At 40.3% G+C, this 16,084-nt stretch overlaps 1 protein-coding gene across 1 annotated transcript in view; it reads right to left on the bottom strand.

Annotated features, from left to right (window-relative positions):
• Nucleotides 1-5,724: 5,724 nt before the first annotated feature.
• Nucleotides 5,725-16,084, bottom strand: part of LOC126407328 (synaptotagmin-9-like) — a 69,864-nt gene continuing 59,504 nt past the window's right edge. The window contains exon 8 of the mRNA XM_050072116.1: nucleotides 5,725-9,502. Within this exon, the coding sequence (XP_049928073.1) occupies nucleotides 9,425-9,502 (78 nt within the window). The 3' untranslated portion in view covers nucleotides 5,725-9,424. The remainder of the gene's footprint in view (nucleotides 9,503-16,084) is intronic.

A 16,084-nucleotide genomic window follows, 5' to 3' on the forward strand; every position in this document is an offset into this window, starting at 1 on the left:
ATGACTAAGTGACTATGACTAGTATATGATAATATATGTATAATATTATATTCTCTTGAAGAGGATATTTTGGATCTTATGGGACTATGCCTGGCTAAATTAAATTAAAATATGTAAATATATATATAGCCTATATAACAATAGTAGAAATATGACTTATAAAAATAACAATAGCAGTTGGCGTCAAGCAATACCATTGCAGCAGACGCAACCATGATCCTGGCGAACCTGTGTGCCAAGAAAGCACTAAGAGTCCAGGTGACTTAGTGAGTCAGACATGCCAAGGGTTGCAGCTTATTTTAGAGCAGATAAAAACAGCTTTTTCCATCCTTTACTCTTTTTGTTGTATTTTTTTTATTAAAAAAGGCTGCAAAAAAGACACAACCCTTCATATTATTTCTATATACAGTATTATTCTTATCACTTAGATCTGATCACTTTAGCATAATTTTCAGACAGTCGCTGTTCAGGGGAGGTATTTTAAATTTTGTATTTAGATCTGTCTAAGTGTTTTAATACATTGAAAGAAGGAAGGCCTTTCTCTTATGCTTTCTGCTTCTGGCCAATTTACTAGTTATCATAATAAATCCAATGTCCTTCGGTCTTAAATGTATCATGGTCTTCTACAATGCCACAAGATCAAATAAAGATAGATATTTTGGGGAAATCCAATCATCGCAGCAATAAGGCATTACAGTGAACTTGTGTTTTGCATTAATGAGCTGTCGGCTGCAGCTGTTATTCAAACACAGTCCAGTGTTGCCAGATCAGTTTAATGTTTCCCATCCCAATAACTGCTCAAAATCTGCACAAATTAATAAAAAGCCCAAATATTATCTATAATAAATAATGTGATTGAATTCATAGCAAAATACTGTGGTTCATGTCCATTTTTAAATTGACATAATAACATAAACTATTTAGTTAAAGAGAATAGTACACATGATCCCATGCTATCCAAAGGCCAAACAAATAATGATGTAATGTTGCAAGCATAGGCAACAAGCTTTCTGTTACAATGAAAACACAGAATTGCAAAAACACTCCAGCTTGTGTGTTCATAGGGTCATAGGGTAAGCTGCAGGTGAGTGATGGTATCTCATATCTCCTCTCAGCAGGGTGAATAAAAATGTTGTCATATGAAAATTGTGCTAGGTGACTGGATGTGTTTGCATAACTAAAGAATACAATTTATAAAAGTTTTTAAAATATACTGTAATGTTTTAATGTATTTAAAAACAGTCCAAATCCTTTCTAATCGCCTAAACCCATTTTACTGTGCACAACACAACCCAGAACCACCCAGCTGGGTAGAAAACTGTCCAATCTGGCAGCACTGTCACAGAAGGTTAATCAAATTGGGCTGAAATCAAATGGGTGTCATTAGTGAGACTACACAGTGCCTGTGAGTAGGAAGTGTGTGGTTTGCTGCACAACAGCAGACAGTCTAAATGTGAAACTTCAAGTTTGCAAGATAAATTGTGATTACTATCACTATGTGATTAATTGTGCAGCCTAACTTGACTTGAACCTTTTAGAGTGACCTCACCAGGAAACATCTGACATAAAATTACTTGTTCACCTGACAGGGACCTCTTGTGGTGAATAATGTTTCTTCCATCACAACAAAAATCAGATTCTGACAGATCTGACATCAGAACCTGTGATTTGTCTCCTGTCTCCCACCAGTAGTCATGGTTTCTTTCAACCATAGCTCCTGATCATTCTTTGACCTAACCTGAGTCATTTACGAGTGTAGAATGTGTTGTCATGGTTGCTTAGTGACAGGGTCATGGGGTGTCATACCACCCAACACAGACTGAGAAGCAGTTGTGGTTAGCCACAATTTGTTAAGATAGTGTTAAGATAATAAAGAGAGCAGCAAGCAAGTTGAAGTTGAATTTATTACACATCTGCAATGAGTAAAAGTTATGGTTAAAATTAAAATGACTGTCATCCGACCTCATCTGGGTCAAAAGTGTAGGTAGCTGTTGAGAACTCTAAGTTACCTCTTATAGGGTAACTCTGAATACCTTAACTGCTATCGCTGAGATGTTCCTCTTAATAGTCCTATTTAAACAAAGCTCAGCGGAAATTCGATCAGGAAGACTTTCTTTACAGTTCTCTCTCTATCCCACACCCATCACTTCCACCAATAAGCTGACTATGGGTGTTAGCCAATCAGACTTTGCCTAGATCTTCTTCAGCCATTCCTGTTGCTCTGCCAAACTTTAAATCTGTCATTTTAGGCAGAATTGTCGCACCCTCCTCCACCCCATTCACCTCCAGTCACCTTATCCAGAGTCCAGGACAAGCTCATCAAAACCCACTCCTCTTCACATCCAGATCCTCAGCTCCCTCTTCATCTCATCTCATCATCACCCTTACCACCACCAGCAACTAGACCCTATAGGGGGGATCCCTAATCTACTACGTCTTTACCATCCTCCTGAAACAGATGACATCATGATGGGGTCCAATCGCCAAAAAAAATTCACATTTCTCAGCATTAATCAGTGTCTCCTGATTGAAATGATGTCGAAGAACTGCAGGGGGAAGGGGTTTCACATGCTACTCAACCATTTTGGCTGAAGCATCCTGATGCTCTGATACTGCAGCAGGTGGGCCCACAGCTAAATGTCATCTTATTGAAGTGGCCATAATTTGGAAAACCAAGGGTCAAAACAGGGAGTCGCCTACCCAAAGTGGGGTAGCGGGCAGCAGCACAAGTCAGCCTGGCACTGGAGAGAGGCACTCATCCATCTCCACCCAAAAGAAAAATATAGAAACTCACTTTGAGTAACTGTGGAAAGCAGGTTACCATCATAGAGCATGTAAACACTACATGGAGTATCTTGATAATAGTATGACTGCAGCTGCCAGATTATGCTGCAGCTGCTGGTATAACTGGAACTAAGAGACTGGAAATAAGACACCTGCAAAGTTAATCTGAGAGTGACAGACAAAGCTGCAAAAAGTTGAGGACACATGAAGCACTGCAGAAAACAATATAACTAACCCCCAGCTAAAAAAGTGGTTTCATGAGCACAAGCCTCCCGTCCATGAGTAGTAGCTGGAGCCTATCCCAGCTGACACTGGGCGAGAGGCAGCACCCTGGACCGGTCGCCAGACTATTACAGGCCTGACACCTAGACAGACAACCATTCACACTCACAGTCACACCTATGGCCAATTTGGATTCACCAATGTCTTTGGACTTTGGGTAGAAGCCGGAGTACCTGGAGAAAACCCACGCTGACACGGGGAGAACATGCAAACTCAGCACAGAAGGGCTCCCCCACCCCTGCTTTGAACCCCCCAACCTGGGTTTGAACCAGAATCCCTCTTGCTGTGAGGCATCAATACTAATCACTGTACCACTGTGCGAAAATATTTTTTTTTGATTTTGGAGTGACCTGCACGAGTCAATATTTCTGCAATCTGGAAATCCATTGGTAAAATTTTTAAAAAAAAAATAAATAAATTTTCTTCCTTTACCTCTGGAGGCACTGCCCGGTAGTTTTTCGACTAACGGAAGTGCAGGGGCCTCGGGGATCGCTCACCCCCTTCCCCTGTTTTGGTCATCATAACATTAAATTTAATGTTAATGGGATAACGTTAAGAGTTGGGTAATATTATAAGGTGAATTACCGTTAACCAACGATGAAGTTAACTTAAGTGTTATGACTTACCATTTCGAACTGCAGACATGTCTTGACTGGACTTCTTTCGGAGTATAAAAACGTTGCCGCTAATGCCCTTTTTTTCCTGTCGTGAGGCGTGGAAGGTGTGCTGGTGGATGCACAACGCTTGTAGGTTGCGCTGTTGTTCATGTTTTTCATGTTGACGAGACAGCATTTTGGGTGGAGCGGTCGCTATGGACGCGGAGCTTGCTGTTTCTGTAGGTACACATTTCCTGGTGACACCTGCACATCTCGGGCCTGCCCCCTCCATTGTGATTGGCTAAAGCGCAGCATCGTTCAACCTCAAAGCCCCCACCCCCTTCTGTAGTCATCTTTCACACAGGGCTGCCGACAGATTCTACAATGTAAACTTTCACACAGGGCTGCCGACAGATTCTACAATGTAAATTGCAGAATCTGTCTTGAGAGATTAATATTTTTGTGAAGCAGTGGATCAAATGGTTATGTGTAATGGGAAAGTGGTTACTTGTAGTGGAAAATCCACAGAGGGTAATGAGGGCCTGCAACTTTACTGTTTCTCCCTACTATCCTTTTTTTTTTTTTTTCCTTTAAGATATTTTTATGGGCATTTTTTGCCTTTAATTGATAGGATAGTGAAGTGTGAGGGGGAGAGAGAGAGCGGGAGAGACATGCAGCAAAGGGCCACAGGCTGGAGTCGAACCCGGACCACTGCGGCAACAGCCTTGTACATGGGGCGCCTGCTCTACCACTAAGCCACGAATGTCCCCCCTACTATCCATCCTTGCCTCCAGCAGCAGCTGTTAAAGTGAAAAAGCTTTGATGAAACCCACGGTATGCTACCTGACCAGCACCAGCAGCAATGCTATGATCGCAACAGCTGATGCAAATTCAGCAGTGAATTCTGCACAACCCTAAAATTGTGTCCAGTCATTACAACTTTACTGCGTATTTGACTATTTGAAACGGGTAAAATCTCAGTAGAGCTGTTGAGACAATGTTGAGCTAGTTCAGTGTTGGTGTGAGATTGTTGGGACTGTTTAACAGCTCAGTGTTGGATGTTAGCTGCTACTGCTGTGTTAGCTTGTGCTAACCAGGCAGAGAGAGCAGGAGGAGAGCAGCTCATGAAGATGGTCCTTCAGCGCTGCTTCAAACAGTTGATCGTTGGCAATCAGCTGTTGCTGCCCCCTCCCATCTACCCTCCCAATTATCACAAACAGATTATTATTTTGAAGAATGAGTGATGTTTATAATGGTGGGCTACGAACCCAAGATGGCATTGCAGTTGTGTTTGCAATTCTCCCTTGCTCCCACAATTTACTTGTAAACACACCTAAAAATATTGCAACATGCATCACAATTATTTAGAAAAGCTGCCGTGATGTCACACATTTCAAGCCAAAACAATGACGAAAATAGTCTGCAAAATATTAGTAGTAGCAGGTGAACATAAGGAAGCTTTTAGCAGTTCAGGAAGCCAGATATTTCCCCTAAGGAGTCAATGAATGCAGAGGTAAAAACAGGGCATATATTGGACTTACATTTGTTGGGTGTGCAAAAACACCCAAAGACAATGTTGCCACATGTCTCCTGGATATGTAAACAGGCAGTTGTTTGCTAAATGTTTCCAATTGACAAACACCATTGCTTGTGACACTAGCTGGTCTGGAAAAAAACAGAGAGAAAGAAAAATCTGTCTTTCGATGAGTGCAGCTACAGTACTACAGTTAGTGATTTGGAAAAATCCAAAGAACATCATCAACATACACACACACAGACACGTGGACGTTATGCCTTTTGGCGTCTCAGCCCCCATGGGGTCTTATCTCTGCGTTGGCCTCATTGAAGGTGCGTGTGTTGTCAAAACTCTTCATAGGTCTTTCAATCACAGTGGTCTGTTGTGAAAGCTCACAGCACAGGTGTGAGGTGGGAAAAAAGGCCTGAGGGGGGATCTGTGTGTGTTTATATCTACCTGCCTCATTCAATCTCTCTCTGAAACATTTGCTTGTATTTCACACTTCCCAGAAATCAACCCATGCTATATATATATATAGAAATATTTATTAATAACATCTGAATGGACAATTTACACAGCCTGCCTTAAGTTCATAATACATCTTGTGTTTACAATTTGATTAGTATCTCACAACAGAAGAGATTTAAAAATGACTCACAGAAAAATGATGCATGCACTGTACCTTAAAACACAGAGGAAATTGTCATTGTTATCTGTGACAGTGTCCAATACAAAGACATAAACAATACTGGTATTAATCTCAGTTTTGAAAAAACAAACACTGGCTTATCAAAACAACAGCAGGGTGTGGTCTAAATGGATAACATTAAGTCCCATTACAGTTGGATCGGGCTGCTGCAAGTTTTTTTCAGAATGGAAACAATTCAGTCACTTATTTCATGGCAAAGGAAAGACTAATCCCTACTGACAACATGATTCTGAGTGATCATTGTCATTATTTGTTGGATTTACAATGGCAAAGCCCCCCATCACAAAGGCACAAATATTTACCCACTGGTTTGATAAAGTTAACCATAAAACAAGGCTTTTTAAAGAGTGTACACCCACATCTGGAACCATAAGAGAATATTGTTGTTTTTACATTTTTGTCTCACTGTCTTGGATTTGTCCATCATTTCTATCAGCCACTATCACATTGTATTTACTTGCTGAGATCTGGATACATGTCACCATTGTTAGGATGTCAGGTTGGGCAAAAATAATGTGCAGTCAGATTGGTCAACAGTTTATCCAGAATATCTAAACCACTTGATTCTGAGGTCAAAGCTCCTAAAGAAAGTGCATGATAAAAATTGGTAACAGTACCACATTCCACATGAAAATTACACACAACTGAGTCAATTACAGTAGGGGCAAAGTTAAACCAGGAAGTAAGTCTGTAAACTGTTTACAGCAGACAGTTCAGGTAACACATTGGGTTCATCTTCTCTTTCCAAGCCCCCAAGGACCCTACAGCTCTTCTTATGCCCTTTTTGCACCAAAATTAATGTGAATAGTGCATATATGTGTTTTTTTATAATGCGAGAAACCCTGATAAAAATAGGCGATAGACTCCTTTCCCGGTGCCAGTAGACCAGAGGGGTGTAAACAGCTCTGCATTAGAGGAGTATGCCTCTGCTTTTTTACTGGTGTGCCACGTCCTGTGCCATGAACACCCCAATAAACAGGGTTAGTAAACAATAGAAAGCAGCATGGAGGCCAGTGAAAATGATAAGGTGGTTACTCTTTTGTTACTTATTCAGTCTCTCTTTAAATCTTGGTGCCAACTTTGAAACTGAGTTTGGCCGCTACTTTGACTGAGATTGGCAGCATTTGGTGGTAGCGTGTCATTATATCACACCAGATGAGGGGCAAAGATTAGCACGTCCATACGAGTGTAGTATTTCCATCACTGCCAATCTGAGCCTGTGACTACTGCTAAGTTATTTGTCCCGGGTAGAAATAGCAGTTGTAACCTTTCCCACTAAAGACATAAGCCAGATGTTAGTGGGTGTTAGTGGTGCCAGAAATTCCCTCAAGAGTTGGTGGAGACCAAAAATTGAACTAAGGAGTGCACCTGCTTTTGTCTGTCCCACTCACAGAATACAGCATGGTCAGACAGTTGAGAACAATAACAACTCTCTCTCCAGTTGAAAACGACAACAACCAGACTGTTGCCTCGGGAGCAACATGATCTAACAGAATTACAAGAAATGACCACAACTTCTTGGCGTGGCATTATGTGGTGGTGGCACAATTGGGTTTAGGCACAAAAACTACTTTGGTTAGGTTTAGAAAAAGAGTATGTTTTTGGTTAAAATAAGTGTTTGTTATGTATGTATGTCATAATGTGACGTCAGTACATCATGTAGCGAGAAGAATGTAAGTATGTTAAGTTAGAAGAAGTCAACGTTGACTTATTGTTTTTACACAGGACACAAACAGTGGTCTCCTTGGTGAAAGTCCTGCTTTGTTTGACCCATCCACCTCCTGGACCTCCTCCTTACTCTGACTTTTTCCACTCTTTTCACTATCTATGGGGTCGTAGCATTAACCACCGCTCACTGCATGACGTTGTTGAACTAGGGAATTCTTGTGTCCACCACAACAAAGGATCCTGATTGACTTTCCATTGGCACTGTTTCTTTGGTGCCAGCATGTCAACACATTATGTGCCGCCACCACCATGTTAGTAATGAATGCTGTTATGAGGTTGTGGTCATTTCACGTATTTCTGTGAGACCAGACTGCGTTTTGTGTGTGTGCCACACAGTGTGCAAAAACTGTACAGTTCTCTCTTTGCTTTTATATAAGTGTGCTGATAGGTTGCATTCACTGTTGAGTTTATGTTTTTATAATATCTGTATTGTCAGTCTTAGTGATGCTTTATTCTGCTGTTCATTTCATTAGAAGTGTTAGGCTGTTTAATATCTGTAACTTGTTTAATCGCTTGAGTTTTGCCCTCTTTTCTGGTTAATGATAGTGAAGCTAAACGAGAGAAGGCAGTTGTTTTGTTGTCTATTGAAAATCACTTGTATGCTTAGGCTGCAAATGTCCGACTATAGAAAAGGAATTTATTGTTGGTGCGGACATGAGAGCTCTGTGGTGTTGAGACGGTGTGTTGTTTCACTAGTGGGTACTCTGACATGTTAATACATTTTATTTTGTAGCCTAAAGGTGTTCTTTAATTTTTTGTGTTTGTTGGTGTTATATCTTAATACACTGTCATCGTGATAATCATCATATATAATACTCAAGTTTTAAAAAAAACAGAATAATCCTTCAACTCAGAAGCCAAGAATATCACTGAGAATCATTAGCAGTCGTACTCAGAGATTATGCCCTTTTGCCAGAAAAACATGCCACTTTCTTTGCCACCCCCAACACCTGTGTTTTCTTTATTTTGACCACACCCTGTTAACAAAGTATGACGATTTAACATGCAGTAAATAAAACACTGTCTGTTCCCTCTTTCAGCTGCTTTACACATTCTTGGAGCAAATTCTCTTCGGTTTACATCTCTGCAGGAAATGTCCTGTGAGAAAGTCGCCCATAGAGGTAAAACTAAGGCTTACACTAAGAAAATCTCCTTTGTCCATGTCTGCTATGGCTGCCACAGAGTCTAGGCAGCACTTTACCAATGCAAGAGTAGTTTGACTGTTCGAAACAACAGCAAAACAAAAGAGCTGACTCAGCTCTGTTGATTTGAACAAGAATGCCCTCTCTGTTGTTTCTAATTCTGTAACCTCACCTGTTTAACTCTTACTGTGTCTATGATAGCCTATCACTCACACAAATCACAAGTTACAGCTTCACACACTGGCCTAAAAATTAATTAATTAATTATTTTGGTCCACAAACTGCAATTTGTTAAAAAAGCTTGACCTGTTAGATAATCTCAACCTGTTAATACTGTCAGTAACATCTCAAAATGACAAATGAAAGCACTGTAGTAATTCAGTTGGAATGTAGTTAAGTGATTTTTTTGGTTGTGAAGACACAAGGGGAGGAAAGAAGTGGGCATTAGCTTTTGCAGCAGTCTTAGCACACTCAATCTAATGACACACCAGTTTAATGGCTTTTAGCTCATGTTTCTACTGTAGTCACTTGTTAGTCAAACCTTTGTACTGCATTTTTAAACATTTCAATAGGACTATGTGCATGTCCATCATCTATCGGTCTACCACCCTGAGGCTCTGTGTGCGTGTCTGTGTTTGTGTGAGTGTAGGTTGGGGTGTCTGTGTGGTCATGGCGATGGTGGTGTCTTCAGGGAATTGGTGGATCCTCCTTGGCTTCCACTCCCCGTCGCTCCCTGTCCGACCCACTGGACCACAACAGAAAAAGAGGAGGAAAGAGGGAGACAGAGAATACGATCAGGTTAGATGTAAACAGAAGTAAAACAAAACTAAAGGTTTATTTGGTTTTGAATCAATTTTTAATTTACATTGTATATATAAATAACTGTCTTATAATGAGAACCGATCTCTTCAGTTAATGGCACAACAAAATCGCGCACCTCATGGAGGACTAACTAAACATAAATTGTTTACCAGGGCACCATCTATGGTCAGCTTTGTGAGGGGCCTGGCAGGGACGTGTAAAGCTGGCAGGAAAGGAAGAGTTTGAGGCTTTTCACTGCATCATCCATCAAGAGCACTTGGTTCCTGAAAAGCTGGTTTAGACCACATTTTGACGAAAGTGCTGGAGAGTGTCAGTTTTATGTGAACACAGGCTTGTGCTACACTTTAAAGATCTCATCGCGGAACTCCAATGTTAGAAGCAGTGAAAATGCTCTTGGAAAGGGAGTCAAGGACTATATTGAGCTCCATGATATGCAATGGATTTTAGATGTAATTTTTGAGAGACAAACAAACTTAAGCACTTAAGAAAATATCTTCAAATATCTTTTTGCTATGTGTGGAATACAAGTAGACAAGTAGCTGATATGCTAAAAGTAAAGGCCACGATTAGAAAACTGTGGCAAAATGCAAGATTAAATACATGTATGGGTTTTTTTTTTCTTACACAATGTCTACACAGGTTATGTAGTGAAAGCACTGTATTGAGTGTAGCTTATCAAATACATGGGATGTGCTCAGACACAGTTTTGAGTGTAGGTCACCTGCATTTTGGCAGTGCTCAGAGCCCAACACACAAACACATGCATAAAACTGAAGAAAATAGACTTGAAGTATCAAAAGATGTTTGTATTTTTTGCTCAGACATACCATGAATGCGCTCTGTAATTTCAATGGAAAAACCCTGATATTTTTTTGCATGGCACTTATCATGGCACTTGAGGAAACGGTCAAGATGGGCATCCAAAACATAAGAATTCATAATCTGGAGACACAATCATGTATTTAATATTGACAAGCATTGGTCAAGTGATTATTTTTACATTATGGTGGTGCGAGGGAAAAAAAAGTTAGGGGGTCACAAAACCATAGGAATAATCCTTGAGTGATCATGAATACCGATACCAAATTTAATGCAGATCTGGAGAGTTGTTTAGAAGATGTGGCCAAAGTGGTGGACAACCACTTTAATAACTGACTCACCAACCTGCATCACCATCGTTAAAATCTAAATCATGTTCCAGAGTGAAATCAAAATGAACCTGGTTCGGACCTAGAAGAATATTCAAACTCAAAGTGAATATGTATGAGCAGCTTACTGTGACTGAAGATGGGTAAACCTGTCAGAGCAATTACACACATGGTCCAGGTGTCATGTCAGCCATTTAGGATTTCTCTAAACAGATCACTGTCAAAGCAAAAACTGGCAGCTTGCTGCACTGACTGTACACAAATGTATTCACAGTACAGTATATAAGCTTAAGTCAGCAGATCAGCAGGCCTGATGGACTGCCAGGCCAACAGGAGCCCACGCCAGGCCAAAAAACACAAAAAAACACCAAATGTCTGTTCTAGTCTTTACCTTATATTTATTTTGCAGTGTCGCACTTTCATGAGCTGCAGCGTTGTGCCGTTGTGAGTCCCTGAATGAATCTCAGCATTTTGTACAGTACAGCTGTGGCTTAGTCAGCAATACATGATCTTCTGATTATGGATAATTCTGCCACATGCATGAACTGTTTGTAGCTGAATAGGGTAGGCCTGCTGTATTTTAATGTTTGTCATAGTGGTGGTACTTAGAGAGCCTAATATTTTCTGAGGTGGTACGCAGTGTAAAAAGTTTGAGAACCACTACCCTACAATGTCAGTTTTGTCAGGACGACTTGTTTTTGGTCAACAATTTCCTGTCAGTGCAAATTCGTGGGGCAAAGTTGTGGCATGAGAAATTAAATCATTAATTTCACAGTTAAATTTGGGGTTGATTGAGCATGTTTCCATGGTGATTATGATTTAGTTTTAGTCAGCCCTGTGAGACTGAAGAGACAGGGATATGAGCTCAAAGTTGACTTGCAAACACTAATCTTGCATCATGAGAGTGGCCCCTTGCAGTATGCCGGCTTTCTGTTATTCAACCAAACGTTCATGTGACAAAGTGGAGGCAACTGAGCTTTCTGCTTTCTTCATTTCTTTTGCTTTCTGCTCAATAGCATCAGAACTGGTTTGAAATGACTCTTGGGAATTCAAGAGCGTTTTGTTGTTGGTTGTCTTGGTCTTGTGTGTGTGTGTGTGTGTGTGTGTGTGTGTGTGTGTGTGTGTGTATGTGTGTTTACAGTCTTGGCTGAAGAGATGAAATTGGTGAATTGATAATGCTCTTAGACTGTGGCCAGAGGGCCAGTGAGGCTAACTCCAATACTTCAGAAAAGACATAAAAGCCTAAAGTGGATAAGAAAACTGAGTGTGCATGAGTACATGTGTGTGTTTCAGGAAGAGAGAACGATAGAAAGAGTAGAGTGTATGTGTGCACACGACGCAAATGTTGCATGTGTTTGTGATTATTTGTTGAAATTACTGAAATTAGCTTTTATGTGTGAATACTTAATGTGTGCATATATCACTATACATGATATACTTTAGATACCTATGTGTGCATAAGTGTGTGTGTGTGTGTGTGTGTGTGTGTGTGTGTGTGTGTGATATATCCAGTGGGTCAGGTTCTCTCAGGACTTCTGTGTAGATCTTTTAAAGAAACACAAATAAGCCATTAGTCTGGGTCTCAGGCCCTGCTGCTGTAGTCTAGTGCTGCTAATGGCCTATAAAACACGGATGCTGTCTGACAGAACCTCAGTGTGTGTGTGTGTGTGTGTGTGTGTGTGTTGGTGCTATACAAATGGCCCTAGAGACAGCAAGAGAGCTCTTCTAGCTTCACCGTTGCTGGCAATATCAGGGTCACTGACCTCCCGCCAATACTGCAACTCCTCTAGTAGACACAGTGTGACAGTTAATGCTTCATTTGCTCCTGCAGCTTTATGCAGCGCTTAGTAACACACTGAGTGGTTATCTGGGAGAAGAGAAAAGAATCCTGGTATCAGAATGCAACTAAATAAGATTATCATGTGGACTCAAGGTGTGACAAGAGCTCCCACTGCCTGCACCACCCTTACTGAAACACAACAAAATCCAGATTTTTTTTTTTTGTTTCCAAATCTTATCAATTCATTCTTGAGTCAAAGTGGAAGTTTGTGCTAAATTTGAAGAAATGCCCTCCAGGTGATGCTGAGAAAATGGGATGTTCATACAAACAACCCAAAAACATAATGCATCCAACCACTACTGTTACCAACATGGCAGCAACATAAAGTCAATTTTTTACTGATCATTTTTGTGATACATTCATGATACTGTGATGCTGTGGTATTCAAGTGCGTGGGAAGGTGGGTGCTGAGAGTGCTGCTGCATTCTCTATTGACCAGGGGTGGAAAATATGTCTGTGATTGGCTAGTTGTTTTATCATAACTCATGGGCTATCTGAACATTTGTTTTACATTTTGAACACTATATAAGGCGCCTGTCAGAAAATATATGAAAAAAAGATGTCTAAAACGTGTGAATTGAATTAATTCGTCCAATCTGACAACATCATCACGTCAGGTCAAAGTGCAAGGGTCAGAGTCAGCTTATGGGGCAGCTAACATTAAACTTGGGGAGAGATTTGTGTTACTGGGAGCTACTCAATAGTGCAGTCAGGCTGAACAGCTTGAGAAAGATCAGAAAATAGCCTGGACAGTTTTGGAGCTGCTTTTTAGATCTATAAAATATATTGGACGCAAGGGACTCCCACGGCAGGGGCAAATCTATCGGGATGGAGTTTCATAGCAGCTAATGATGGAGCGAAAGATGAGTGGATGAGCTGTTTTCCTGTAGCTTCTCAAACCAATCAAATGTAACATTTTTTTTTTTTTTATGTAAGGGAACTTACCTTTCAACAATGCTGTGGTTAACATGTGGTTAGGTCTAGGCACAAAAACCACTTGGTTATGGTCAGGAAAAGATCATGTTTTGGCTTAAATTACCAGTATTAGGTGGCACGTTCACTGTTGGAAATGCCACTGATGTCTCACTAAAAACACCTGGTTAGATGACACAATGGCACTGGAAGTTCTGGCAATGTCTTGCTAAAAAAAGCACCCAGTTTGGGTGGCACAATACGCGCTGCAAATGCCACTGATGTCTCACTAAAAAACAACCAGTTTTGTTGTTTGCTGGTCTTCAGCAGTGGTCTGCAGATGCCAACTGTCTCGTGCATGCACATAGTCACGTATGCAAATTTACACTGTGCAGTGCCCCTCAGCGAAAATGAGTACCAGGGCACACGATTGTATTATTTTTTCCTCAATCATATATTGAATATTTGACATTAAACACTCCTAATGTACAAAAATTAGTCGTATATTGGACTCAGGTAAAGATATTGTGGAATAATGGCATCCTGAGCTGAGAATGAAGTCACACTACTTCTAAGTGGGGTGTAATCTGAGCTTCTCTGTCCTTTGTTTTGGTAGCCGGCCCTGCCAAGTGTGCATGTCAGTGCATGTGAATCCCACTGTGTCTCACTGGCTAGCTAATCTCGGCCACTTTGTCCTGCACCTATACAATAGTTACCACTGATAATGGCGACTCGAGCCGATGGGTGGGACAGTGTTGTTTAGAAGCATAACACCTACCCTACCCCATCCCCCCAAAATTAACAGTTAGCTCTGTCAGCACTGTTACTGTTGTTAGCATTGTTAGAACCATTAGCGCAGCCAGAAACAAGGTTTTATTCATCCTGTATGCCTAAATTTAGTGGATCATAAGCCATCAGGTATGGAACTAATCTGCAGATGCTCCGGTTCAAAATGAGAACAAACTTTTCCATGGATGTCAGTTTTTGAGCCATGACATAGGCTATAACAAGACTAGATACGAGACTTGGTAAGGCTTGTTTTCAGCTTAGCCACTTACCATAAATGCCTGTTACTATTTGATATGATCACTTGTGGTCCTTAACGAGCAGTTAGGAAAAGTCAGCAGTCAATGATGGTATGAAACAGTCTTCATCATGCCTCATCTTGTCTTGTTTTGTAAGGTTGTAAGGAGCTCCTTCATCCAGCTATACATCTAATGATGATGAATTATATAAATGCAGATACATACATCCTTTAAAATGATAAATTCTGAAAGTTGACAGGAAAACTGGATTTTTTTTTTACTTCAAATTTCTCTTGTAAGTAAAATACGTGTAACAGCCATCATTGTGAAGCATCAGTATTACAATGGGAAAGCAGCACACATATCTTAGGTAAGTCATCTGGATGGCAAAATAATCTAAAAAGATACTCATTACATGTTTGTTGGCCTGATTTCAGATGGAAATGTCATTAGGGTTGCTGAGGAAAATTAGACATGTTCATTAGAGATGGAATAATATTCCTGGGGTCCTCAGCTTCTTTCATAATGAGCATCGTCAGACCTCCTCCAGTGAAAATAACGATGTCTAGAGAGAATTTACGTCAACAGTCCTCATGACGACCTGTGTTAACAGCTAACGAGCTAGCCAGTGTCCATTACCTTCACTAAGGAAAACTAAAAATGCCAACAAATCTCTTAGTGAAGCTGAGTGGATTTCATAATTCTTCAACAGAGGAGACACATAGAGCCGGCAGATGCTAATGCGTGTCATAGCTGGTGATAGGCGTTACATTGACCGGGACAGCAATCCTTTTTTAAGCGTTTTATCTTCCAACTCCTTCAGCTGAATACCAATAGATTTAGCTTTGACAACTCAACATGAATTTACATGAATCAGTTCAACATCTGTTTTAGCTTGCTCTGTTTTTTTAATGAGTGTGGGCAGGCAAGTCAGAAATAGAAACAGCTCAGTGAATGTAGCCACCTCTCTGTGTGTCTCTCTCTGTTAGCTAGGTGCCTCTGTTGTGGCAAACCCTGTAAAACAAGCCAAGTATACAGAGGGTTGTGCAGTAATTTTGTTATGTAATTGTTTTATTTATTTATTTTTTATTTATTTATTTATTTATTTTTACTGTGCCTGAAAATGAATTACACAACATTTACAGTCTCTTCATCTGTATCTCGAAAGTTATTTCTGTTCTGAATTAAGACTCTTTGGTAGCTGTTGAGAAGCTTGTGTGTATGTTGTGCAGATGAATGATAGTGCCTCATTAAAATGATTCACTTTAACTTTTTGTGTATTTATTCTCTAAATATTCCTAAACATGTATGCTTTCACTTAAATAGTTTGCCTTCTTAGTCTGATTATCATTTCAAATAGACATTTTGTTTTGGTTCCAAGGTCGGGGACCAGGTAACTGTTTTTTTATATACGAACTCACACCCATTAGCTACATAATGTACATAAAAGGCTTTTAACCTCTACTGCATCAAAAAGTGATGGGTTTTTCATTTGTGCAGACATCAGCAGTGAACAGTCATTCTAATTTCTTGTTGATTATATACCTAATTTCCAGTTGTGCTAGTGGCTATTGGTCGAT

Source organism: Epinephelus moara, chromosome 20, assembly GCF_006386435.1.
Source record: "Epinephelus moara isolate mb chromosome 20, YSFRI_EMoa_1.0, whole genome shotgun sequence".
Lineage (NCBI taxonomy): Eukaryota > Metazoa > Chordata > Actinopteri > Perciformes > Serranidae > Epinephelus > Epinephelus moara.